Source organism: Drosophila navojoa, chromosome 3 (assembly GCF_054131105.1).
Source record: "Drosophila navojoa isolate 15081-1374.11 chromosome 3, UAZ_NAV_1.0, whole genome shotgun sequence".
Lineage (NCBI taxonomy): Eukaryota > Metazoa > Arthropoda > Insecta > Diptera > Drosophilidae > Drosophila > Drosophila navojoa.
Genome location: NC_142891.1, coordinates 14,669,768 through 14,697,075, shown reverse-complemented (window position 1 = coordinate 14,697,075; position 27,308 = coordinate 14,669,768). Strand labels below are relative to the sequence as shown.

General features: G+C 36.1%; 1 protein-coding gene across 2 annotated transcripts in view; it reads right to left on the bottom strand.

The window, feature by feature from the left end:
• for (cGMP-dependent protein kinase for) overlaps positions 1–27,308 on the bottom strand; it is a 46,076-nt gene extending 18,768 nt beyond the window's left edge. Inside the window, exons 1-3 of one of the 2 annotated variants that reach the window (XM_089258333.1) lie at positions 27,084–27,308; positions 25,587–25,997; positions 5,863–7,528 (exon numbers count right to left, since the gene is read on the bottom strand). In XM_089258333.1, the coding sequence (XP_089114459.1) occupies positions 5,863–7,466 (1,604 nt within the window). In that variant the 5' untranslated portion in view covers positions 7,467–7,528; positions 25,587–25,997; positions 27,084–27,308. Of the gene's footprint in view, positions 1–5,862; positions 7,529–17,949; positions 18,253–25,586; positions 25,998–27,083 lie in introns of those variants that run through there. The other variant, XM_089258335.1, reaches the window with a different exon arrangement.

Here is a 27,308-nt window from a genome sequence, read left to right as displayed (position 1 = left end):
TTAGATTTGTTATAATTCTTAAAGAGCTAAAAAATTGAAATTAACCACCGAGATTTTTAATATACATACTAAAAATATAATGTTAAAATATTTGAAATTTTTTTTTGAATTTGAAATTTTCTAAATGATCTAATCATATATTAAATTTGGTCCATAGTTGTTGGCTTGACATAGAAGTAAGTTACTCCTCTCTCTCTTCACTTCTCGTGCAAATACATAATTTTACTGTGCCAACATACTGTAGTTTAACATTTTCATCGAAATAGAACTCCATGCGATATGACTTGAAATCAAATAGAAATTCATGCAAGTCTAAGGCCAAATTTACACTCTAAGCCCAAGGCAAAGAGTTGCTTTCTGCTGTGAATCACAGCGTCTGACTCTTATCTGGATTCCTGTAATAGAATAATCGCAACTTAAGCAGGGCATGCTCTAGTTGATCATGCTGCAAACTGAGTTGCATTTGATATGCGTAAATTAGCATTCGCACAGCAGCACAGCAGGCGAAAAATGCGTGTGGTGTGCAATTTGTGTTGCCCACGGTGCAAGCGATCGCCCCATTGGCTGCAAGGCTGCTCGAATGCCCCGCCTCCCCAAAAAAAATAAAAAGCAAACAGACGCCAACGAGTCGCCGAGCTGCACCTTTTTTCATAGGCCAGCCTCCCAAGACGCTGTCTTGCGAGCCAGAGATTTCGCATTGCGGGTGCGTTTCAATTATTTGCAGTTGCCTTTTGCTTTCAGACCAAATTGAGTGTGCAAACGTCGAAAAGCAGTCCAACAATCCTCATAAACCACCAGTCGAACAGCTCGAACGCGAAACCAGAAGGTATAAATGACACTCATTGATATATACATACATATACATATATATATGCGTGTGTAATTAGAGATAAATAAAGATTACTCGCGGGATTTTGTAAGCTCTAAAGTGGTATGTGGGCAGCTCAAGGCGAGAAAGCTTTTAAATATCATTTAGCGACTTTTATGTTGTAAAGTGTTGATAAAATATATGGGCGAGCGCGACAGGAAGCGAGTGTTATTAATTGAGTTAAATTCTTGAATTAAATATACTAAACGTGTGTTAAAATATAATACTTATAATAAAATAATAATAAAGTAAGAAAACTTGGTTAACTTATATATATTTTTCGATTATAATCTTAAGCTCATTTATTAATTTCAGGTATTTATCATTTATCTTAAAAAATTATGACTATTTGTATTTATTTTACTCAATTTTATTCAATTTTTATGTATATATATATTATTTTAATTTTAATTTTATTTATTTGATTTTAATTATTGATTTAATTTATTTATTTATTAATTAATGAAATTATTTTATTATTTTTAAATTATTTATTATTATTATTTTTTTTTTTAACAAAAATCTATACAATATTTTTTAATTAATTGCAAATTTTATTTTATTTTATTCAATTTCTCTTTTTATGTAAATATTTAGATGTTAAAATTTTTAAATTTTTAATTATAATGAATTTAATTATTTATTATTATTATTATTATTATTTTTTTATTATTATTATTATTATTTTTTTTTTTTTTTTGTAAAACAAAAATCTATAAAATATTTTTAAATTGATTGCAAATAGTAAAATTTCTGAGAATATAACTTTTTATAGCATACCTAACAGTGCTTTATATGTATGGATTTCAGAATATGTCCCATCAAATTATTATTATCATTTTTATTTAAAACTCTACATTATACATTTTAACAAAACTCGAATATTATTAAAATACCCAAAAATAAATTGTAATATGTACAATAAAATGAATAGTTCATACTAAAGTCAGGTAAAAATTTAGGATTATAAATTGACCTATATCGCGTTACACCATAAATTGACTTGGCTTAATTGCAGCTTATTATTATGCAGTCGCCTTAGGTGAGCCAGGCTCAAAGTGAGTCTCGCATTTACATAAGCATTGCTCTGGGCCATCGAAAGATGGCTGGCTTTTGCTTCACAATGCGCTGCAGCAAGTTCTCTCATGCGACAAGCCGACACAATTTCGCACAATTTGCTGGCATTATTTATTAGATGGCCCCGCTGAAAGCCACCAGGCGGCATTAACGGCGTGTAAATGGCCCCAAAGACCACTCGGCTTGGCTGGGGACATGGGAGTGAAAAGCTGCGGCCAGTTGACTCGACACAACTCGACTCGAGTGCAACATGGTCAGCCTCAGCTGGCGGCCTGCGGCGCATTTGATTTATGCCACACAAGTGTCAAAAAATGTCCTGTTGCACACACGCGTTGCGTTGCATAGATTTTAGCCAAAGATACGAGTCTGCATTGACTATCTCTCTCTCTCTGCCGCCCCTACCCCCTCCACCACACTATTCACGCCTGCCTCCCACCTTTGTCTGTCGCATTGCATTGCATATTCGGCCATTAAAAGGCTGAATTGTTGACAACGCATTTTCAGTCGGATTTCAATTTGCTGCGATTTTCAGTGATTGTGTCAGCAGCTATTGCGATTGGCCAGCAAATCGCATAAATTGCGTCCAGCTAACAAATTTGCAGCATTATTTAATGCCAGATGTAGATTTGTCACAGATCTATAGACAAATGTATGCGTATACGCATGTATATATACCCATAGTAGTCGCTATATGGTTGTATTATGACTATGCAAATGCATTTGAATTGCCGACAATCGGCATGCAGCTACATGAATTCAATAATCCTAACAAGGTCAAGCCAATCAATTGAGGACTAGAGTCAAAGATTATCCAAAAAAAGCAACAAAAATTTGTTTGACTTGCAGCTAAACAATAATCGCTACAATGAAGAAGAAGGAGAGAGGAGATGAGGAGGTCGATTAGAAGAGTTATTTAGATCATTTGCAGAGGACGTTAAGAGAAGCAGAAGAGAAGAAGAAGAACTTGGATATTTTGTAAAGGTATAGAACTTCTTCAAATTTACATGATTTATTCATATGTTAAATGATTATTTTATATATCAAACTTAACTTTATTCAAATTTAGCTTAACTAAAACTTACTTTCATTAAGCTAAGTCGAAGAAATCAATGTTTTTAAGTAACTTTCCATGACAGGTATATAAATAAACTATAACATAGTTATAAATTTAGTTCATTTCTTTATATATTTTAAGCCTGCAACAGTTAAAAGAGCTAATTAAAGACAAGAGTGTCAAATTTCCAAACGCAACGGTAATCGGAAATAAGATCGAGCCTTGTACTCCGTCGGGCTTTACAACAGAGTTACTTCAATGTGGAGCAGAGGTGGAACATGATACAGTGACTCGGCTCAAGGCGTTGACCATTGCCCCACAAAGATCATATGAGCGATATTTTTGGTAACAAATGAACGCATGCTGTGCTTGGGGAAAGACAACTTTACAACTTTACGCTGAGTCCGAAAACTCTGAAATACTTGGGGTTTCCAGCATAATTATTACGCTATTTGCACTAGCCATATAGAACTATTGTAAGTCTCTCGAAACAACTTTCAAGGTCTGCAAAACTCAAAGTATCCAATTCAATGATTAGCCAACTAAACAAAGAAGCTCTGTGGTTTCAGGCCATTGCCTATTAGTGTCTATATATATTAATTTAATTGATTTAATAAAAACTTAGCAAATTGAAAAAATATAAAATGTAGATCATCTCTAATATACAGTATTCCAAGGGCATATATTTACCGTCGAACCTCTCTTCTATCCAAGAATAAAATAGTTGTACAATTAATTTTGTATTTTTGTTTTTTATTATTTTATCATCCACACTATTTATACTTTCGTCTAGCCAAAATTAGCCAAGCAACTCAAATCGTAGTTCTCTTCATGAATATATTTTTCCATTCGAACTAAATTAGAATAAGCTAATAATACATATACTAAGTATATGCTTTGCACAGATACAAATATATACACATACATACTTATGTATATGTACACAAATAATGCAATATAAATATTACAATTCGAGATGTGAATAAAATTTCAAAATGCTAATAAAGCGCTCATAAATCACATGTTCACATATATAATATATACATTTTTCTTTAAATGCTCTAAATAAAAATCGAATTCTTCAAGATCTAAACAAATTGCCGCTGTCTAATACCCTAATTATAATAGCTTTATAATAGCGCCCGGCCAGCCCATCATTGACAGCCAATTGGGCGCGCGTGTCGCCGCCAAAGCGAGCTGCTCTGCTCGTCTGCCCCAACGGCGGGCAACGCTGCCAGGAAACAACTCAAATGTACATACATACATACATACAAATATTAAAAAAAAGAAAAACAAAGCAAAAATAAATAAATATTTATGTTTTTATGTTTTCATAGCAAACAAATTGGCCGAAAACAAAAAGGAAAACAACACTGAACAGATCCCAGTAAAAGCTTCCACAGAAGCCAAGTGCGAAAATATCACAACTCAAGTGATTTGCATAGAGATAGGTATATAGGAATATATCTAGAGATCCATACAGATCTTTTAAGATCACCCACACAATTCCACATGTTTTTAGTGGGCTTCGTGTGGGCCACACGACTGGCTAATGAACTATAGTAAAAGATCTGAAAATATGTATAAATGAAAACTGTAAAATACAAATTGTAGGGTATACAATGTACATAGCAAACCGAAAGTATTTGCCAGTGCTACCTGCGCCTTATGAGTTTTAGCTTGAAATACATTTTTTCTTCGTTTCGTCTTCCGATATAAAATTTTATAAAAAGAAAATTTAATAAAAAATCGCGAGGAAAATTAAAAAATTTGCCACATGACGCAATTAAATTGTGTGTGCTAGCTGCCCAGTTGGCACTGGCGCTGTAGTACTCTCGCTATATAGTCTACGACACTGGCCAAGGCCATTTCAGATGATTTGTGGGCACTGTGGGGACTGTGAACCCGTTGAAACTGTCAGCAGAATCTTTAATAAACGCATTTTGGGACAGTTGCGAAAGGCGCTGTTGCTATTGATTAAGATCGCCGTCGATGACGCGAATGATGATCATTATCGGCATGTGGCTATATATAGCAGCGAAACTCATACATATACATATATATGTATATATAAAAAATATATAAATATATATATATATGCTCATATTTATGTATATATAAACATTCATAATAATAATCTAATCTATAGCTAACTCTGAGGTCTGTCTGGTAGAGCTGCTGATCTTTCACTTGCCGTAATCAGTTGTCGTGTTCCAAATTTCAATATCATTTTCTACAATTTGTTTACCCGGTTGAATGAATGGAAAAAATCCAAATGGTATTTTCCAAATAGACTTTGGGGATAAACTTTTAGCTATTAATAACACTAATATAATGTGATACTATTGTAGAACGATAAATCATAGATAAGTAAAATCAGAGAAATTATTTCACCTTTTCCTTCTACTTGGCTATTGGCTTAAAGATTTCTGCAGAGTTACATGATAAATAGATAAAATAATTATATTATATAAATATTTTTAAAATTTTGTCATAACTGGTTACTTAAACTATCTCTGGCATATTAGTCCACTTATTGTTCTGTATCTTTATCATTATAATTTATAATGTATCTATCAGTTCTTTAAAGATTTCGTCTAAAGAATTTTCATATAATTAAATTTGGTTTAATTTCGAGCGCATATTATTTTATTTAATTATGCCAAACTCAGCTAACCAATTAAATTGTTTTTATTCTATCAGGAAGGCATATTCATAAAATATCGTTTATATGGGAAATAATTTAATTTTAGTTAAATATATATAAATATATTACAATGTGGTAATCCCTATTACTCTATAGAATATAAAATCAATGAAAATAATGTGTAAATATAATACAATTAAAACTATTGGCACTTACCGCTCATCCTTCTCGTATTTGGGAAAGCTAATGTGATCGAGCAGCACGGAGGATTCGCTCTGTGGCTCCGCGGAGATGCCCTGGGCGCGTTGGCGCTGAAACGTCTGTCCCGACTTGCGTGTGGCGCCCGTGGCCGTGCTTGGTCCACCGCCGGAGCCGGGGCCGTTGCCAGCGCCGGGCGAGGCGGAGCCAACGCCTGCGCAGCCGGCGGCGCTGCTGCGACTGAAGGGAAAGACGCTCTGGAACTTGTCCAGATGGGAGCGCAGCTCGGCGATTTCGTTGTCCTTGATTTGGAGCGCGCGCTGCATTTCCTGAATCTTCATCTCCTTGGCCTGGATGATTTGCAGGAAGCGCTCCTCCTGCGGCGTGGCCGCCACATACGTGTTGCTCATCATGAGCGTCGCATCGACCATGCCCACCGGCGAGGGCGTGGCCGAGCTGCTGCCCGGCGTGCAGCCGGAAATACGCAGGCCCTGCATTTGCTGAGCCAGCGCCAAGGAGTTGGGCGGCTGCGGATGCTGCTGTTGCTGCAACTGTTGCTGTTGCTGCTGCTGTAGTTGCTGCTGTTGCAATTGCTGCTGCAATTGTTGCTGTGGCTGTGCGGTGGGTGAATTACAGGTGCCGGGTATGGCCACCGGCTGGCTGCTCGGCTGATAGATCCCGGTCACGGGGCTGGCCGAGGCCGTGTAAACGCCCTGCGTCTGCGCCTGCAACTGTTGCAGTTGCTGATAGCGCTGCTGCAGCTGCAGCTCCTGCTGGTGCAGCAGACTGCGCGGATCTGTGTGCAGCTGTTGGGGCGTGCCCGAGGGCGGCGTGCCGTAGATCAGCGTATGCGTCAGCACGTCCGAGTGGCAGGGCGGCGCAGGGGCGGGTATCAGGCGTAGACCCGCCGCTGTATGCTCCAGGCCGAGGTAGCCAATGCTGTTGGCTGCGGGCAGCGTAACGATGCCACCGCTGTTGTTGGCAAAGCTGTTGCTGCTGTTGTTGCCGTTGCCGATGTTGTTGTTGTTGTTGTTGTTGACGATGTTCACCAGACCCAGGTCGGGCTGAAACTGATAGTTCGCGTTCGGCTCCTGCTGCATACTGGCCGCTTTTCTCAGACTCGTATTCGAATTAGCTCTCGGCAATAGAATCGCAATCGCGCTCGCAATCGCTCTCGTGCGCTGCTGATCTTCGGCGCTGCTGTGGCGCCGATAGCGACGCTCTGCGAGTGGTGCTGCTGGCTGTGCTGTTGGCGGTGCTGCTGGTGGTGGTGGTGGTGCTGCTGCTGTTTGGGGGGTGGAGCTGCTTGCTGGCGGTGGCTGCTCTCGACTGTTCTCTGTGTTGATGTCCGGTGGCTTGGCCTCGGTGTCGTCTCTTCTGATTATCGCTGGCTGCAGCTTCTGGTAGTCGGCATAGAGAGTGACGGCTGGCTGTGCGGTGGTTGCGGTGCTTGCATTTGTATTTGTATTTGTATTGGTGTGTGTATTGTTGATGTGGCTGCTACTGCTGCTGCTGCACGGCTCATTTGTGCCGCTCTGCTGCTGATGGCTGTTGCTGTTGCTATTGCTATTGCTGGCTGGCCGCTTGGTGGCGAAGCACAGCCGATCAAAGCAAAAACGCATCCAGGCGGCTTTCTGGAAGAACCGCCGCCACGTGGAAGTCGCTCACTAGATTAAAAGCAGACCTGCAACAGTCAAAAGAGAAAGAGAGAGAGAGAGAGAGAGAGAGTTGATCAGTGAGTGACAAATTGTGAGCACGAGAATCTTATCGCCCGCTAATCAGCAGTCATTGAAACTGATTTACAGCATTTGAGATTAGACACGCAGCATTGGCAACTAAATTTGTTAATTGACTTGTTGTTGACATAGACCACAGCCCATTGCTGTCTCTCATTCATTCCCATTCCCAACTGAAGCTCAACCCCGCCCAAAATTCAAGACAATCGCTACGCTTCAGACATGCTAAACGTCGACCCACACAAATTAGCAGTCGTCAATGCCCCTAACAAAATTATCTCCACTCCAATACTCGTTTGCATAGTGAGTGGGGTATATTGGCTTTTGAAAATGTATAGCAAGTTGAAGTTAAAGTCCCCAAATCAAACTATAAATACATATAAATAATATAGATATATTTAGTTCATATAAAAAGTAAGATCGTTGCAGTCGGGAACTACCAACTGCAGAATACTCGTTCACATATTCATTTTACTTTCCTGAATGAGTATAAAAATCATATTAAAACCCTACTAAAAGCTCTTTTTGAGCGCGTATCACAACATCAAATATACCCGTCTCAAACATGCTTACTTGTTTTGATTTTTACTAAATAACAGCTGTAAGCCTATTCATCAGTTTGTGTGTTTCAGTGTGTGTGCTTGACTAGCAGATACCATATAATTATTTTAAATGGTATACCATTTTGGCGAGCTATTATAAAAAAAAACTTCAACATATTTATTAAATGGTAAAAAATTAATCAAAACAAGGAATAATTTTTGAGGCCATAATTAAACAATAATAATTTACTAACAACATGGTTTGCCAAACCAAATAATTTACAAACTGGAAGCTTAGGTTTTATTATACAGTCACTTATAGCTTTAATGGATACTTAAGTATCTTTATTCATTTTCAAAATTCAGGTTAACTCTTTTTGATAACAGCTTATCATAAACGATCATACAATATCAAAGAAAATGTTGAATGAATGTAGAAGGTTTGGGAATTTACTATATAAAATGATTCGAACGGTGTATAATATAATATATTGATTTCCAATTTTTTTTCCTTTTTTTAATGTTATTTAATATATATATAATATTTTTTTTTTTTATAAAATATTTTTAATAATTTTTAGAAACAACCTCTGCTTTCAGCTTCACTTGACAATCCCTATTTTGCTTAAAAAAAAAGAAAATGAATAAAAAAATTACTAAACATAAACAATGCATCTCATTTAGCTAGTCTGGCCTAGGGTATTCACATAGATATAAAAAACATTACTTAACTCGACGGCATTTCAAATGTCTCTAAAGACTATGTAGCCGCTCGCCTATCGCCTATCGCCTATCGTTGCTAAACGACAGCCACGCCTTAAGTCTTTCACGATATCAGCACCTATATAATTTTGTTTATTTTTGATTTTTTACATTTGATTGTATTTTTTTTTTTTTTTTATATTTTTTATCTAGATTCTTGTTATTAGACGTAAATATGTATAATGCGTCCAAATGCCAAGAACAAGTTGCCGAAACTGGCACAGACAACTATTGACATATTTCGGTGTCTGCGCGCTTAGACAATAATTCAATTCAGTTGAAAGTCCAAACGAAATGAAAAGCTAAAAATACGCCAAATTCAAACACGACAGAGGTGAGCCATAAACGATTAGCAATCAGGTTTTACGAGAAGCATCCCCGAATGGGCCGGCAGCCGCAACGATCAACGATCAGGTTCAGTCACTTCGATCAGGTTGCCAACAAGAACAAGAAGATGATGATGATGATGAAGAAGAAGTAGAAGAAACAACAACAACTGGCATGCAAAATTATTATGATCCAAAAGTATCAAAGTGAAGAAGCAGCTTGAAGATCACTTCGAGAAACAAGCTACGAAAACACTGAAGAAAATTTTCATAGAAATTGCTAGAATTCAGTTTTCCCATAAGAAACATTCCAGTTTTTTGAATCGAGTTAAATTGAGTTAACAGATCGTTGAATTTTACGCAAGTTTCATAAAACTCCAATCAACACTTAACCCTCTTTTCTCTGAGTGTATTTCCGCTATACTATGAAGCGTAGGTGTTAAGGCATTTAATGGTGCTACTTGACAAGTTGAAGATCGTCATGAACCTTGAAGAGCAGCTAGCATAAATAACAAACTAGCTGATCGCATAAATTCTATTCTTAACCTAGACTTGTCAACCACTTGAAGATGAGCTTGAACTAAATATATATACGAAAACAAGAGATTTTTAATGAACAGTAGGAAAACATTGAAAGACAAAGTATAAACAGTTCTTCAAAGATTGATTGAAAACAATAATACTTAGAGGTTAAGAGTTAAGACTAAAAAAATCTCTATATAATTTACAAGTACTTCAACTGAAAGCTATAATTAATCGATTCCGAAGTAGTTACGTGATCTTTATCTCTTTATCTGCAATTATAAACCAAGTTAATAATATAGTTTCGTGCCCTTTATAACAACTCAGGTCGATTAATCTGAATTATTTGTTACCCAACGTTTAGACTCCTATGAGACTTTTTTACTAATTTAAGGAAAAGGGGACTTTTTGTTCATGTCAAATATTAAGCATCTATATTCTAATTATCACGTTGAATGTTTCTTGTACGTTTCCACAGATGAACAATCTGATTTATTATCTTGTTGGAAACTGTTCTTCATGCATTTCACAATTAGGTTAACTGGATCATTAAACGATCAACGATCATTCTAAGCTAATTGACATATTTAGCAGTATATTCGTTTTCTGTTATCAACTATATGCAAAACATTGATCGATCCGCCGAGCTGATCTATGCAAAATTAACGTATTAAATGCTAATTAGCATTTTTATGGTCGCACAACGAATTAATGGCCGATTTGTATGCCAGGCAAACATTGCGAAAACAGAGTGATAAAAAAAGAACAATAGCAAATTCAGTGGCATTGGGGTAGCCCCATAGCGAAAACTACGGGTAATTACAACGCGTAATTGGGCGCAAAAAAAGAGACAGAAATACAAATAAAACAAATAAGAAAACTCTAGTCGAGAAAGTTCGACTACGAAATCCCCTGAGCCCTACAATGAACTGATATATCAATAATTCTTCGCGTCTTTCTGCTCACATAAGGGGCACACACACAGAAACACGAATGAATTATACTAAAAACCGAAATTCTATAAAGATTTATTTAAGGCTGCCTGACAAAAGCTGAATGCTATGAGATTCTATGGAAGGTGCATTAATTAACTTGTGGAAATATTGATCATAATTTGCTCGTTCAAAAAAAAGCATAGCCCCATGAATGCCTTTTGAAACTGTGGGCCAACTTTTCTAGATTATGACAAAAACAAAACTTGAAACTTGGGTTAGGGCACCTGCATGACAAAAGCTGAATGCTACAAGACTCGATGTAAGGTACATTAATGCTGAAGACTGAACAATATGAATTCATTGCTCATGAAATAGAAAACATATTCATGATTCACAGAAATATAAATGCTCTTAGTTAAGATCTTCTAGCGAATTTATAGCAGAAGAAATGCTCTGAGACTGCATGACAGAAGCTGAATGATATGATACTCGATGGATGGTACATCTATTAAATTCGTGGGAATATTTATCAGAATTTGCTCCCTAAATAAAAGACATAATCCTATGTATGATTAAGAAACCTTGCTCAACTTTTCTATAACTTGAAACTTGGGTTAGGGCAGCTGCATGACAAAAGCTGAATGCTACGAGACTCAAGGTACATTAATGCCGAAAACTGAATAATATAAATTCATTGTTCATGAAATTGAAAACATATTCATGATTCACAGAAATATAAATGCTCTTAACTTGGGCCTTCTAGCGACTTTATGGCAAAGGCAAAATGCGATGAGACTGCATGACAGAAGCTGAATGATATGACACCCAATGGATGGTATATTTTTAAAACTTTCAGACAGACAGACGGACAGGACTAAATCGACACAGCTCGTCTCCCTGATCAAGAATATATATACTTTATGGGGTCTGACACGCCTCCTTCTGCCTGTCCCATACATTTCAATAAAACCATTACACTCCGATTTCCCATTTTCAATGGGTTTTGTTAGATGTGAAGCTGAAAAACTGTTGCAACTGTTGCTATAGAAATGAAATGAATCCACAAATGAAAATCAATTGATGCAGCAGCATCGAAATAGACGTTTTCTTTTATTTATAGAACATCAATTGACAGGCCACTCAAAATATTGGAAACATCCGTCCATCTCTGTCTAGCTCTCGGCCCATAGCTTTTCAATAAATATGCCCAATGTGCGACTGTGGCTGCGGCTGGGGCTTTTGGGCCACTTAAGCGCAATTACGCCTGCAATTTGTTTTCATCTCGGGCACATAAATAATAAACACGAACCGGCTGCGTCGTATACGTAATATTTTAAATGATTTTATACTCTTTATTGTCATTTAAATGATGCTACTGCTCCACACCTTCCCCTCTCTCCTCTACGGCGAGTGTGGTAACTCGGTTCGGCAATGGAAACAGGTTCTTAACTTTAATTAGTATTATGAAAATATTTATAAACACAAAATTCTCCTCCCTTTGACCCGCTCCATGCCCGCTGCTCGTCCATTGTTCAGTCAATAAAAATGTGGACGGCGCCTTGGAATGTCAACGCAACCCAATCGAGGGTATTAACATCAAATCGATCGTGAGTTCATTCATGCCACTGATAAGCCCGCCATGTCGCACCAAAACCATCGAAAGTCATTTAAATATGGAAACATTGTTGATCTACGGCTGAAAACATATGTCGACACCATATTTGGTATTTCATTTGCGCACAGAGAGCGTGTTAAGATTAGCAACATCTACAAATTGATCACGATCAATAACAGCGTTGCCAGACTATGGAAATCCACAGCTAGCTGGCATGATATGTCTTTTATGGATAAACGACTTTGTAAAGACAGAAATCATATTCAAATCCTACAGAATTTGATCGATTGATTGCTGTGATCGAGTGAACGCAAATGGGTTTCTATATTGCAAGGCGACCATTCAAGGAAACTTAGACTTGAGCAGATTTCAAGATCAGGATAGGTACTCAAAGAAAACTTCAAGATCAGGGCTTGATTAAGTTATTGCAAATGATCATCCATATTGTACTACTTTAATCCACTAATATATTAACTTAAGCAGACTTTCTGGTGGATGGCTTGATAATTTATGTATGTATGTTTATACCATATAGCTTACTTTAACAACTGATCACTTTATTTTCAACTGATCCCCTATTTTATAATATATATTCTAAATGCATGGACAGACCTATATTAGTTTACAAAATATATAACACATTTATATAATATATTTTTATAGTAAAATTCACACACTGAACGTGTGATCGATCGCCTTAACTCTTTAACTGATCTTACATTTCGTATGGCTACCCAATTAAATCTAATCTAAATAAGCACACATATATGGTGAAAATTAACTGATCGCGTTTGCTAATGAGTAAGCATTTGAGATTTGAACGATTGTCGCCATAGATGATTCAGATCAGTTTATTGTTGCGTGCCTAACTGAGGAAATAAACATTTTCGAACAAGGAACTATTTAGCAATCATTGACGACTACGTGAAAAGATCGTCAAAGATAATTTGGTTCACTTGACAACGGATATAACATATATTTAGCGTGTAACATCAAAAAATCCCTCGAAATGTCGAGCCTGACTTAAGCTAATTATCTAATGATATGTGGAAAAATTTAAATGAATAGTTTAATGTGTAATAAAGCAAGATAGATAACATAAAGAACCAATTATTCAGAATTTATGCAACATCATTTATCATCTATATCATCTTTGGAAAAACACCAACGAATATAAATTAAATAGACCGCAACTGATAAGAATCTTTATATGTGCAGCATATCTAAATAACGTAACGTAAAAATTGTAGTAAACTATTAGCGAAACTTAGAAACACTGTCAATAGCATATACTCTAATAATTCTATAAAAAAAATCTCGCAACAAAATGGCTGCCTAGCGCATAAAGCTGGCTAATTGGACAGCGCGATTATTGACCAAATTTTCATGTTAATTCATAAGCATTTCCTGGCCTAAACGATATTATCATGTGACATTCCTCTAATTGCTGACAGCATTCTGTAGCTGGAATATGTGAGATCTAAAAGGCATTTACCGAAAATGTTAACTTTATGCTATAGCACATGAACTGCACCACGTACCTCCCCCTCAGCCAGTTGGCTTACATGCTTTGCAGCATTTATTTGATATACAATTGACATATTTTAGCTTCCTGATTGCGATCGTCGTCAGCGTCATCATTTGCTAATCAAAAGAGACAGCAAACAAAATGCCACAAAACAACTGAAATGCATGCAACATGCATGATTTGATCGCCCAACTGTCCGAGCTGTCAGTCAACAAGTTAGCGACAAGATAAACACACACACACACACACACACACACACACACATGGAGACAGACAGACAGGCAGATATTGTGAGACACGAAAGCGAAGCATGCCAAAAATGCAGCTCATTCGAATCATTTAAACATAATTAAGCGGTTAGTCGGGCGCACAATTTGGAGTGTGTGTGTGTGTGTGTGTGTGTGTGTGTGTGTGTGTGTGTGTGTGTGTGTGTGTGTGGAGAGAGTGTGTGGCGCGTATTGGATATCAGCTATTCCTTGAAAGCTCGCGATCTCCCTCTAGCTACTTAGATCAAATTGAGACATCAATTGAAAGTTATGTCGCAACCATAATGGGAGACAGTTTAGTGTGTGTGTGTGTGTGTGTGTGTGTGTGTATGTATGTGTGCTTGTCTCGATTCGTGTGCTCTATGTATATAGCATGCTATAATTATAGGTTATAATAATTGTCAAGTGTCGAACTTGCTGTCTGTCTGCGCTTCCTCAACTCAAGGCAAGCGCTACACAAGCAACGCACACACACACACACACACGCACACACACTCATGCTCCTTCTCGCTCACTCACTTATTCTGCCGCCCTCTCACTCACACATAACGAAGAAACAATTGGCAGCGAGTATGAGCCGGAATTTTACGACTTTTATTTCATCGTACATTCGTTTATATTTGTAAATTGATCAAGGCAACGGGCAGCTGCTTCTATATCATAAGCTCGTGCAATTATTCCAGTTATTTTTAAACACCCTGCACTCTGCATGCCCTAAGCGAAGGGCCTGTAGCATTACATAGAGCATTATGTAACGCGGAATATATTGTAAATTCTTGTTCATTAAACGAAAATATGTATATACATTTAATATATATATTTTTATCTTATCGTCGCCTCTTTCGAGCTTTAAAATATATCATACAAATTAATTTAAGCTTATGATATATATCGATAGAGTTGTTAACACTATTTATATATATTATATTGGATCTACTATACCAAAAAGGCAAGGCATTAGTGCTTGAAAGCTGAATAACTTGTTTAAAAAATTATTTTGCATTTATTTTCATTTCCTTACATCTCAAATCAGCTCTATAAAATTTTGGAATATTATATTACTGCATTTCGAGCAATCAAGTGAAAAATATTAGTTAAAAACATAAATATTTTAAAATATACATTTAGTTTTATATAAGCGCCGATAATTTCATGAAATGTTAAAAAGATTTTTGTTTATATATTTTTTTTAAAATATATAAAGTACAATATTTGATTTACATATCAAATTATTTTTACACATTTTTATTAAGTATATCTGCAATGTACTTAATTATGAAATGATTCAAAAGGAGCCTTATTAAAAATTCCATAAAATGCTGAAAATATATAACGACTTTAAAATATATCTTCGTTCTATATTTAAATACTCAGTAAATCAAATAAATAATTAGTGTATTGGATGTTCGTTAAATTGTAAGCAAAAAAATACTCGATTCTAATTCTTTTTTAATGTCTTGCTGTTTTTGTTTAATTTTTTTATTTATTTATTTTATTTTTTTTTTTTTTTTTGGTTGACAGGCAATCCATAAAATTGTAATTGTGTTTAAAAATAAATGCTTTGCCTTGAGCGTGGGCAGCGCGAAGTGTCGTAAATTCAGTGACTTATTGGCAGAGTTCCCGATTGACCCGCTGAACAGCTGATGACCCCGACTAATTACCGATTTATGTTATGTGTAGCAAAAAATGACTTCAATGCCAGCACAGGGGGGAGGGGGAGCAGACGTTACAGAGTATACGAGTCGGTGTATTTCATTTGATTTATATATTTGTTGTTCGATTTGTGTGTTTCAGTCTTATGCGAAACACTCATTAGTCCCAGCGACACGTTCGCCGATCGATCGATCACAGCGGCCCGCGAAGGCAATCGATCGCCTGATAACGCTTTAAAAGACAGCCAGATACAAATGGAGTCCGTGCTAACTAGTTGGACGTTTTAGTTTTGGTCGCTAGTGCGATACGATTTGCTGGCATTAAACGCACTTGCCCTGCCCCCATCCCGCCCCCAATGGCGCCCATCTATGGCGAAGGCAACGCATGGCGTTACATGGGGCATGCATATATCGCGACTCCATGGAACTCAATTGGCATGCAGCGCACGTTCGATCAATTAAACCTTCGCACAGTGCAAAAAACAAAACGGGACAACTGCCGTAAAATGGCAGAGAATGTGTAAAGAGAGAGAGAGAGAGAGAGAGAGAGAGAGAGAGCGAGAGAGAGAGGGAGGCAGAAAGAGAACTACACTGAAACCGGAGAGAAAACTGTAAGCGAAATGTAAGCAAAACAAGTGCGGAATTAGATTGGCTTCGCTTGGGTTTCGCGGCTATTCAAAGGGGTTGATTTATGTTCATGTGTATGTAAATATAATATCTACATATAAATGGCAATGAAGTGCCAAGGCTAAGACAGTTAATAGAGTCTAGAAAGCACTGTCTAGCATTCAAGAAAGAAAAGGTACTTCCGATAGAACAAATTCCGTAAAGCTTGAGAGCTGTCTAAATGAGCTGGAGATACAGGAAATTCCTTATAGATGTTCTGATTTTTCCAAATCTAAACTAAAATAAAGAAATAAAAATTATTTAACCTGGCATAAATATATAACTGGATAAAATTATATTTGCAATATTAACAATTCCATCTTTAAGAGCTGCGTTAATTAAAAATTTGTGAATGGAGTATACAAATTATGTTAGCAATAGAAGCAAATCATTCAATCTGCACAATAGAAATAATTTAAAAGATAGTACAACTTTTAAAAACTTGTATAAGACGATAGCTCAAGTGTTCTTTGTATATCAAAACTAATAAACAGCAAGCATTATACACAAAAAACGTCATATGATAGGGGTTTCCGGCTCGACTATCAGTAGACTTTGCTATTGAATTTACTTGCCAAATTATGATAAAAACAATCTATATTTTGTAGTAAGGACTTGAAAGAAATCAACTTGTTTGTTGTCTATGCATTATAATAAGTTTTACCAAAAAATATTTGATGTAAAACATTCGATAGCCAAGTTCTGTAACTCTATTCTGAGTCGTATTAGAATAACTGTCAGTTCATAAAAAATGCGCACTAGATCACAGCAAAAAGAAGAAGGTAATTGAGCTTGAAACTGTAATGTCGTCACGCAAGAAAATCAAATTTATACAACTTGAACTTTTGCAAAATAAAGATGAAGATGAAGATACGCGACGGAACTACAATATACAAATAATGTGGAAAAGAAAGCCTAATAAAACTGAATGTGTATACAAAAAAAGAGCAAAACTTTCTCTTACTCTATGTAGATAGATATTAGATTATATTCTAATGCAAACCCGACAAACAAATTGCAATCAGAACCGACTTTTATACGCTCTCTGCCAAATAGAGCAATTACAACTTTCCAATACGAAATAGAGCTGGAAAAGCAAGCTGAACACTACGCACAAACACAAGCATTATATAGAATATATATGTATATGTATATGTATATTTTTATGCACTTTGTCATTTCCGTCATAGGCATTGAGCACGTTGAGCTCGAGCCCATCAAAATGCCATCAAAATCGCAATGTGGATCAATTGCAGCTGATAGCGTGACAGGAAGCGGCGCAGCAAACCGGAGTTAGAACCACGAACGACATTAACTAACTAACTAACTTGGCCTGAACTGTGTGAGACCACACAAAACGCGCCTCAGCACTGACAGCTGATTATGCGTCGCCTTTTGATTTGCTGCTGACAGTTGGCGGCTCCTGTGGAAGCCGACAGCAAATGCTGTGTGTGTGTGTGAACATTAATTAAAACACCAATTTGGACAGGTGAGTTGATGGGGAAACTGCCTAAGAAATTGCACATCGGGGACCGCAACTGCAAATGGGCATTACCTTTGAGGCAAAACTTCACTTTGGACGTTGGAGATGCAGTCGAAAAGAAAAACAATCCGACGACAACAGCAACAATGTTTAATGAACAAGAAACGCGACGATCTTTAATTAATTATGTGCGTGTGCGTGTGCGTGCGTTAACCGTTACAGGAATTAATTGGGAAACGCTTTTGAGTTTGCGCACGCGCGCTAAGAATTTCAAAAGGTTTCAACACGAAAGTATTTTTTTGATTTTGATCCACTTGATTTATTTATTCGGCTTGGCGATTCTCGATTTGTGTTTTTGGGCTGTACCGCAACGAATGAGTGACGCTCGAGAACTGACAAGAGAGCGAGAGTTGAACGACGACGACCGTAGACTGGCTATCGATAGTAGTTGACTGTGCTGTCGGCGTTGGCAGCGACAGCGACAGCGACGCTAGCGTCGACGCCAGTTGTTATCGAAGTGAACCCCCAGAAGCCGTCGCAGTCGCCATGTCTGTTGTTGTTGTTGTTGTTGTTGTTGTTGTTGTACGTATGTCGTTTAAATTAAAGCTCGGAATTTGGCTGAAACCAGTTGAGTGCACGCACACACACACACACAAGCACAGGCACGATCAGCACACACACACACACACAGAGTGTGTGTGTTGTTGACGCCTTTGCTGTGATTCGTGCGTTGGTTCGATTCGTTTTAATAGAATGGTTGTAATAACAATACACACACACACATACATACATACATACAATACACATATCACACACACACACATGAGAAGCTAACCAACTGCATTGAGCTTCTATGCCATCTAATTGCTCGCTCACATGCTACAGCAACAACAACAACAGCAACAACAACAACAGCAACAACAACAGCAGCAACAACAACAACAACAACAACAGCAACAACAACAACAGCAACAACATTAAAACAAGTCTTACTCGAGCCTTCAATTCACGATCCACTGACTATATAATACCCATGCCCTGCAGCCCCAAAACAATTAACGACACATTCAATTTTATTGAAAATAACAACAAAGCCAATTTTTTGCCGTTTTTAATTTATAAAAGAAAGAGAGAGAGAGAGATGATGATGATGAGAGGGAGGAAGCGACATGCAAACATAAATATGGCTAATAAATAATAGGCAAATTAACACTTGAGTTTTACAATATGAATATTGAAAGTTTCTCAAAAAAAAGTTGTAAAGGGGATTCCTATTATCCATATGTATATATGTATGTATATATTTTTTATTTTTATTGTATGAGTCAATGGTAATTGAAAATAAAAATATAATTATGAAGTTAAATAAAATAGAAAAATGTATTTTGGCTTCTATTAATTTTTGTTAAATAATAATAATTTCCACATTTTCCAGGTGCGTAAATTATAAATATTGAAGAATATATGGATAATTATTAATTTTTATTAATATATATTTATTATTATTATTATTTATTATTATTTATTTATTTTATTATTATTTATTATTATTATATATTTGATCAACGAAATTCATTTGTCTATATCTAATATAAAGTAAAGTTGTTCAAATGGTTAAATAATTAATAATAATATACTATGTATAATAACGAATAGTAAAAAATCCGCAAGATATATTTGCGCTTTCCTTTAGCATACTTTTGGGCTTAAGAATTGATAAAGGACTTTGGGAAATGAACCCTAATAAGATAATTAAATTTTATTATATATTCCTTATTATAAACAATAAATAATAAAATTAAAATAATAATAAATAAAGGCCTTGGGAATGTCATAAACCCTAATTAGATGATTAAATTTTTTCATATATTCCTTATTATAAACAATATATAATAAAATAAAAACAAAAATAATAATAAAAAAAAATGTAATAATAAAAAAAAATTATGCTTGTAGTATTTAATATTTTGCTTGTCCACAAAATATATAATATCCATAAGTCAATTTTAGCCTATAAAATACCTATGTTCTCTTATATGTATGTATATATATATTTTTTATTTTATTTTTTTTTTTTTATTTATTTTTACTTATAATGTGCAAAAATTTATGACAATAAATACACATAAATTAAACAAATTTTGTCAATCAATATTTTAATGAAATTCATGAAATAGCTCTCTATCTCTCTCGCTTGTCTCAACAAGCTTCTCTAACAAGCTGTTGATACCCGCTCTAAATAGCACTGGAACAGGTATGCACACACACACACACACACACACACACACACACACACAACCTGCTCTGAAGATTTCCTATTGCATGCATATTTATGAGTCGCTTGGGGATCAGAGCACTCCAGCTGACATGCTCACAATTTAGAGGATGCGAGGCAAATATCTTAATTACAAAGTCAACGTTAAGAGCTTTCCCCGAAGAGGCCAGAACAACAAGAAGACGCTAACAGGCTTATCAGCCACTTTTATGGCGTAAGCACAAAGCAGTAGATAAAAATACTTTCCTCGTCTAAAGAATTAACTTAAGTAAACTAAATAAAATATATATAATACAAATATATAAAAGAAATTTTAAGTATCAAGTATACGCCGTGTAAGACCAACAATAAATTTTAATTATATGCAAACTTAATACGCATACGCAGCTTAATAATGCCCGCCTTAATAATGCCATCTGTCTTTGATTTTCCCGTAAATATTCAACATTTATCTCCTAATAGCATTTGACAGTTTGTTTGCATTAACGTTGTCTCAAATTAACTCGTAAATGTTGTCGGCTTCACCAGAAAAACTTGCTACCATTATTTGATTTCTGTTTTTCTCCTTTGCCTGCGATTCGCACTCATTTTTTATGGATTGATTTTATTCATTTATTGTGCGTGGCTATAAATCATATAATTTGCTTGATTATATATTTTATTTATGTATATATTTCTATATATGTATATGTAACTCATTTAAACTTCATCAATTGTCCACATTTAATTGTGATTTTTTTTTAAATCTTAATTTTCATTTAGTTTCTCTTATAATTGCAAAATCTTGTTTTTAGTAGAAGCGTGATTTATTTATTGTAAGCTTATTTAATTAAATTGCATGTAAACAAAGCGATTTGCTTAAAAGCTGAGCAAAACGAGGGTTGCTACTGAAGTTTTCATAGAATGTGTCGCTCATGAACTGACTCATAAATCATTCATAAATCGATGGCATAACTAAGTTCAATAGAGAGCCTCCTTTGTTTATCGAAACATTTCAACAAGTTAACTAAATATTGACTTTATATACTCATAACACTAACAGGCAGACAGCCCTCGCATTTAACTCAATGCACATTTCCGTAGGACGTGCCTTCAATAGGTCTGTGTGTACACCTACATTAGTGTATGCATCAACAAGTATTATTATTAATATTTTGATATTTGTTTGCATTTGCAAACATTGAATTCAAGCTGCACGCTAGCCCCGAGGTCCGAGAGTCTTACGAGCTCGACACGCGACGCTTAAACTGAGGTTAGGTTCAGATTTGGGGGATCAGAAATATACGATTCTGTTTATTGTTATTGTTATTGTTATTGTTGTGGCTGTTGTTTCGCTTACTGTTTGCATTTGGTGACATTGGGAGCTTATCAATATAAGCTGCGCGGGTTTATGTAATTATATGTTATATACTTACATATTTTATTTAATTGACGTAATCGAAAGGTTATTTGGGCGGCAACGACAATAACAATAACAAAATAAAACAGCAACCACAACAACAACAACTCGTGCATTCGCAAATATTGCAGTCATAAAATTAGATAATAAGCTTAATGGTAAATAAAGAACCAAATATAAGGGGTGATAGCAGAGATCAAGCAGATAAGCTGTCTAAATATATATAAAAAATATATAGACAAATAAATGAAAACAAATTTAATATATATTCATAAAAACAACAAAAACGTACAATTTATGCAAATAAATAACATTTGTCTTGAATTTTATTCAAATTGAAAGCTTTTTCCGTTAGCGCTTGTTTGCTTTGCTGAACATACACGAAAAACTTTCATAATATCTAAATGAGTGAGCTTTAGCCCGCTGTTAAACTTATTCAGCAAAAGCTTTGCGACGCGCACTGAGTTAATCGATAGACCATTTATAACAAAGCAACAATAAAGAAACATTTGTAAACAAAAGTAAATAATAATAAATGTAAATCCAAATGGATATAAATACACAACATACATTCACAGCACGTTAATTTTTTTGCATTAGCTAAGCACTGTTTGAGGCCATTGAAAACAACAGCTGTTTGCATGCGCAGCTCACTTAACGCACAAAACGCAGCTGAAATATTTCTTACGTTCAACGTAATGCGCGCTCTTAAAGTTGCTTGCGCTCTCTTAACTATTGACACAAACGCTGTAAAAGCTTGGACCACATTCCAATATGCATGATCTGGCATTTTGTTTACGCTACAAGCTAACATACTCTCTCTCTCTCTGTCTCTTGCGCTCTGCTTTTCTGGTTGTAAACGTAAACAAGCAGCGACGCCGACTGCGGCTCGTGTAAAAAACTTGTCATTTCGGCATGAATTCGATATGCAGCTTATACAAGCGCAACGAAGAGTGCCAAAGCACTAGGGAGAGAGGGATCAGAGGGAGCAGCTGAGCGGCCGGCTAAACAGTGAATCCTATGACTCTGCCAAATTCTACAAAAAAGAGGGGCGCGGCTGACCGAATTAATGTAAGAAGACGCAGCACACGAGTGAAGTGCAAACAAGTTTTAGCTGCTTCCACGTGGCCAAAAATGAAAAAAACGAAAATTATACTGCAAGCAAAGGGGAAGTACTTGAAAAATATGAGTGCAAATATATGAACTTGGTTTACTTACAAAACTCAATAAGTATGAATAATTAAAACATATATTACTTTATAGTTTCTTTGTTAGATATACGATATTTTTAAGAAATGTAAGTTTATTCTACGAATATTTTTTGGAAATAGAAACAGCAGAGTATTCAAAAAGTAAATCTATCCATAGGATATCAATTACCCCAATCGATGTATTTCTATAAAATATTTAATATTCTTATATGATATATACACTCATAAAGAATATTTAAATCCAAGTTTTTTTTTATTCAGAAAATGGCGAAAGATAGCGATAAATCTTAAATGCTAGTTCAACATATATAATCTCTAGCTTCTTGGATAAATGTACTCGATGTCATTGAGAAATATAATAATCTTACTTTTTAGTCATTGTATATAAACTTGTATGACATAATCTCAATATACTTATCAATGTCAAAGTCTTATAAATCGAATCAATACACTATAGATACCATAGATATCAATGCCTATTTCAATGCATTTACATTAACTCTGTTTCTCTTCTTCTTCTCTACACAATCACACCATATTTATCATTTTTTAATGGGTATGCAAACATTTATAATTATCTTGCTAAGCTTTCCAAGTTGATATTTATTGGACTTGGATTCGTAAGTCTCCATTTGATTGCATCTTATCTGTGACTTTATTTACATTTTGTTGGGCTTTGGCTTGGCCATTTTTCGCTTTTCACGTTTCCTTTGCTTTTCCTAATGCAAATGAACAAATGAGGGAAAAGCAAATAAATAAAATTGATATCGCATGAAAGGCTTTGCAAATTTTGAGTTATACAAAAAGCGCCTGAGTATTTGTTGAGATAAGACTCGAATGGTTAATGAAAGTTCCATTTTTGTACACCTCCTAACAATTGCTTATCGAAATTTCTGTTTAAATATAGCTCTATTTATGCCTAGATACTATTACGGGGCATTTTATAAATGCGTTTACCTCTTTTTTGGGAGTTATAAATAGAGTTATTTCCTTTACTGTACCGATTACGAAATTGGGTAAGGTTTGTAGTTATTTAATACGTTATTTCCTTTCATATCAATTTACCTTATTAATTTCAAAAACGTGTTTAATGATTAACTGAACAGATCTATACCTTATACATATGCTGATCAAATATATCAACCGAAAGACTTAGCTTTCAGTTTCTAATCTGAACTTATTCAATCATTTTCCCTTATTTAGGTTATCTACAAACTTTACTACAATTCCGTAGTCTAAGCAAATTCTTATCAGAAACGTAGAGCTATATTATATATAGATGTCAGATCAATTAGAAACTGTTGGCATCAAGCACTACAACTTTGTTTGTTGTTTTTAGTTTTATATAATGAAAAGATAATAAAATTTGGTAAATACTATATTCAATTATATATTTAACAAGTTTGATTGATCTATTCCATTGTATTTTAGCGACGTCTAAAGGTAAAAAATCAAAATAAACAATCTGTTCTCTTATAAAGGAAAACATATTGATTGAAGAGGGCGGTCTTCTATAACAGACGATTATGTCGCAGTGTTTAGAAAGAAAACTCCCATTTCCAACAACTATTTACGGGGTATTTCGATTCTTGCCACAACAATTTATAAACAAAAACAAACATTGTTTACATTTTCATATTTCATTCAAGTTTTATGCATGTTTTAAGATCTTTCAAAATTCTTACAAATGTTATTATTGATAAACTGATGAAAAATGTTTAGCTAAAGGAAATTTCCGCCCTTCCATATCTCTCTTCAAGTCGTTGAAGCGTATTTACTCAATTTTGTTCCGTTCTTTTTAAACAGTTAGAGTTATTCAATTGGCCAAGTGGCAGAACAAACAAGCGATAGCCGATAGTAACGGTTGTTCTTCGTTCCGTTGTTGTTGCGATTTCAAGAGCTGCGCAGTTGTAAAACGACGCCGGCGCCGACGTTGACGCAGGCTACGCGTCGCAAAATACTCGAATAATTTTATGGCACAAATTGTCAGCTATTTTATTTATTTTGCTTTTTTTCCGCAGTTGTTTCGCGTTGCGCTGTTTGTTTTCTAAACTTTATGACAAAAGTCTAAAAATAAACGAGAAACAACAACAACAACAACAATAACAACGGCAACACCAATAAGTCGATCGAGTGTGGACTTTGGGGTGGATAATGAATGCAAAAGAAATGAATATGCAATAAACAAAAGGACTGGACGTACAGTCTGACCGACTAGCCGATACCTTGTGGATAGTTCTGCCTGTATACATTATGGATTCTAAGTAAGTTGTTTACATGCCAAGCTAATAGATACCCAGTACTTTATGCAAAGCAAAAACCACATCTTATTTATTATTATTTTCTTATTTAAAGCAATTTTTATACAATCATAAGCTTTTATTATTAATTTATTTTTTTGTCATTTTGTTTCCTAACTCCCTAATATACCCTCATTTCATTTTCTTACAGGGTATTTTAATGACAACTATATTAATAAGCATAACGTGCAAGGGCTTAAGCTCTGTGAGCTTTGAAGCTGAGCTCCTTCATTGTTTATTCAATGCAGGCGCAAGGGCACACACGCTCACACACACATACCCACTCACGCACTTACACACGCACACACCACATGCAAAGAGCGGCACGGCTTAAGGGCGCTCAAAATGGCGATAGCCTCGTCAACTTTCCACTCGATTGTGCAATCGCAAATCGTAGGCGTAGTCCATAAATAACACTTAATACATGTGCACTCATACACACACACACACAGCCATAAGTACATGTGTACGTGTAAAATAATAAATCATGCAACAGTAAACAATAATTGCATATTAATACTCACATTTTGACAAGTTGCTGAACAAAAGGAGACCCGAAAGAGAACAGTTGATTTGTTATTGTTGCAGTACTCTCTCCACACGCACGCACTCTCCCGCTTACACTATGGCACTTTATGCTTTGTGCGCGCGCTCTTCTTCTTAATGCTGCGCAGCCGGCTTTTAAAGAAAGCTGTTGTTGTTGTTGTTGCTTCTGCCGATGTTATTTTCGACGCTGTTTCCACTTGTTGCTTTTTATTGCCACTGTTTCTTGTTGTTGTTTTTGTCCATTCTCCACAGGAAGCACAAAATTAAGGCAAGCATGCAGGCGACGCAGCGTCAACGTCGACGACAACGTCGCTGCACTTTGGTACTTTGTCACAGTGCTATTGTTGTTGTTCGCTTTATTGTTCTTTTTTTTAGGCCTAACGTGGACACTGAAAAGAGAGAGTGTGAGAGAGAGCAACAAGTTGTTGAGTGTGGTAAACAAGTGAACAGAACAGCCTTTGCTCGCTCTCGCGCGTTCTCCTTCGCCTTCTTATCACCTGCGCTCTCTCACGCTCTCGCTCTCTTACATACTCTTGACTCTCGCGCATAGTTGGCCTGTCTGCATTTGCTGTGCTTTGTTGTTGCTGCCGCGGTCGCTGTCGCCGTCGCTGCCAGCGTAGCGTAGTTAACTTGACAGGCAGCCAGGCAAAGGCAACAACAACAAAAATATTGTTGCTAAAAATAGATGCGCGCGGGCAGCGCACAAATAACAAACGAGACAGAAACGAAGCGAGCTGCGCACACAAATTGGAAAAAAAAAATAAGAATGTGAAACTATAAAACCGAACGAAGAAGCATGCATAGAAGTAGAAAAGCAGCTGTGAAGCTCAAATGGAAAATGATTTGCAAAGAAAATGCGACGCAAAATTCACAGCTGAAGCAGCTGCGTGGGCAGCTGTCTCTGTCTCTATCTCTGTTTTAGTTTCCACCAAGTATGAGCGAGACAGAGAAGGAGTGCGGCGAGTGCATGTTTGGAAGCTTTGATTGATGTTGGAGTGCAGCTTTTGATTTTCATTGCAAGCAACAACGAAGCAAATGTGTCATATGAGACCAGAGAGAGATAGACAGAGAGAGGGAGAGTGAAGTGAGCCTCTGGCATAAATTAAGTCAAATTGTTGGCAATTTTTTACACGCTTTGAATGCACAATATAAATATAAAAACAAGTGCGGCAGCAGCAGCAAACGTTTAATTTATTAATTTTCCACTATAAATTAAAAAGAACGTGCTTTGTGCTTTTTGTTGGTGTTGCTGTTGCGACTAACTAAAATGTCAAATGAGCGCGCGCGGTCTCTCTCTCTCTCTCTGCGTTTCTCGCTCTGCCTGTCCCCTCCTCTTTAATACTCGGTCGCATGCAACGCGAGGTTGACAAGTGCATTTTTTTGTGCCAATGATTTTTTTCTTCTTAATTTTTCTTCTCAAATTATACCTAGTTACACTTCTTAACATTCAACTTTAACATTTATTAGACATTTACATTTTATGCTCAATCGCTGCACATATGGAATAGAACGGTTCTCTTGCTGTTGTTGTTGTGGTTATTGGAATTGAGCACACAGCGCGATATGCGCTAGATCGTTCGACTAGCGTTCGACTAAAATCGACGGCAACAAAAACGAGCACACGACGACGACGACAACGTTGCGTTCACTTTAAACAGTACGAGCGAACGCTGCGGAAGCGAGACACAAACTGAGGGACT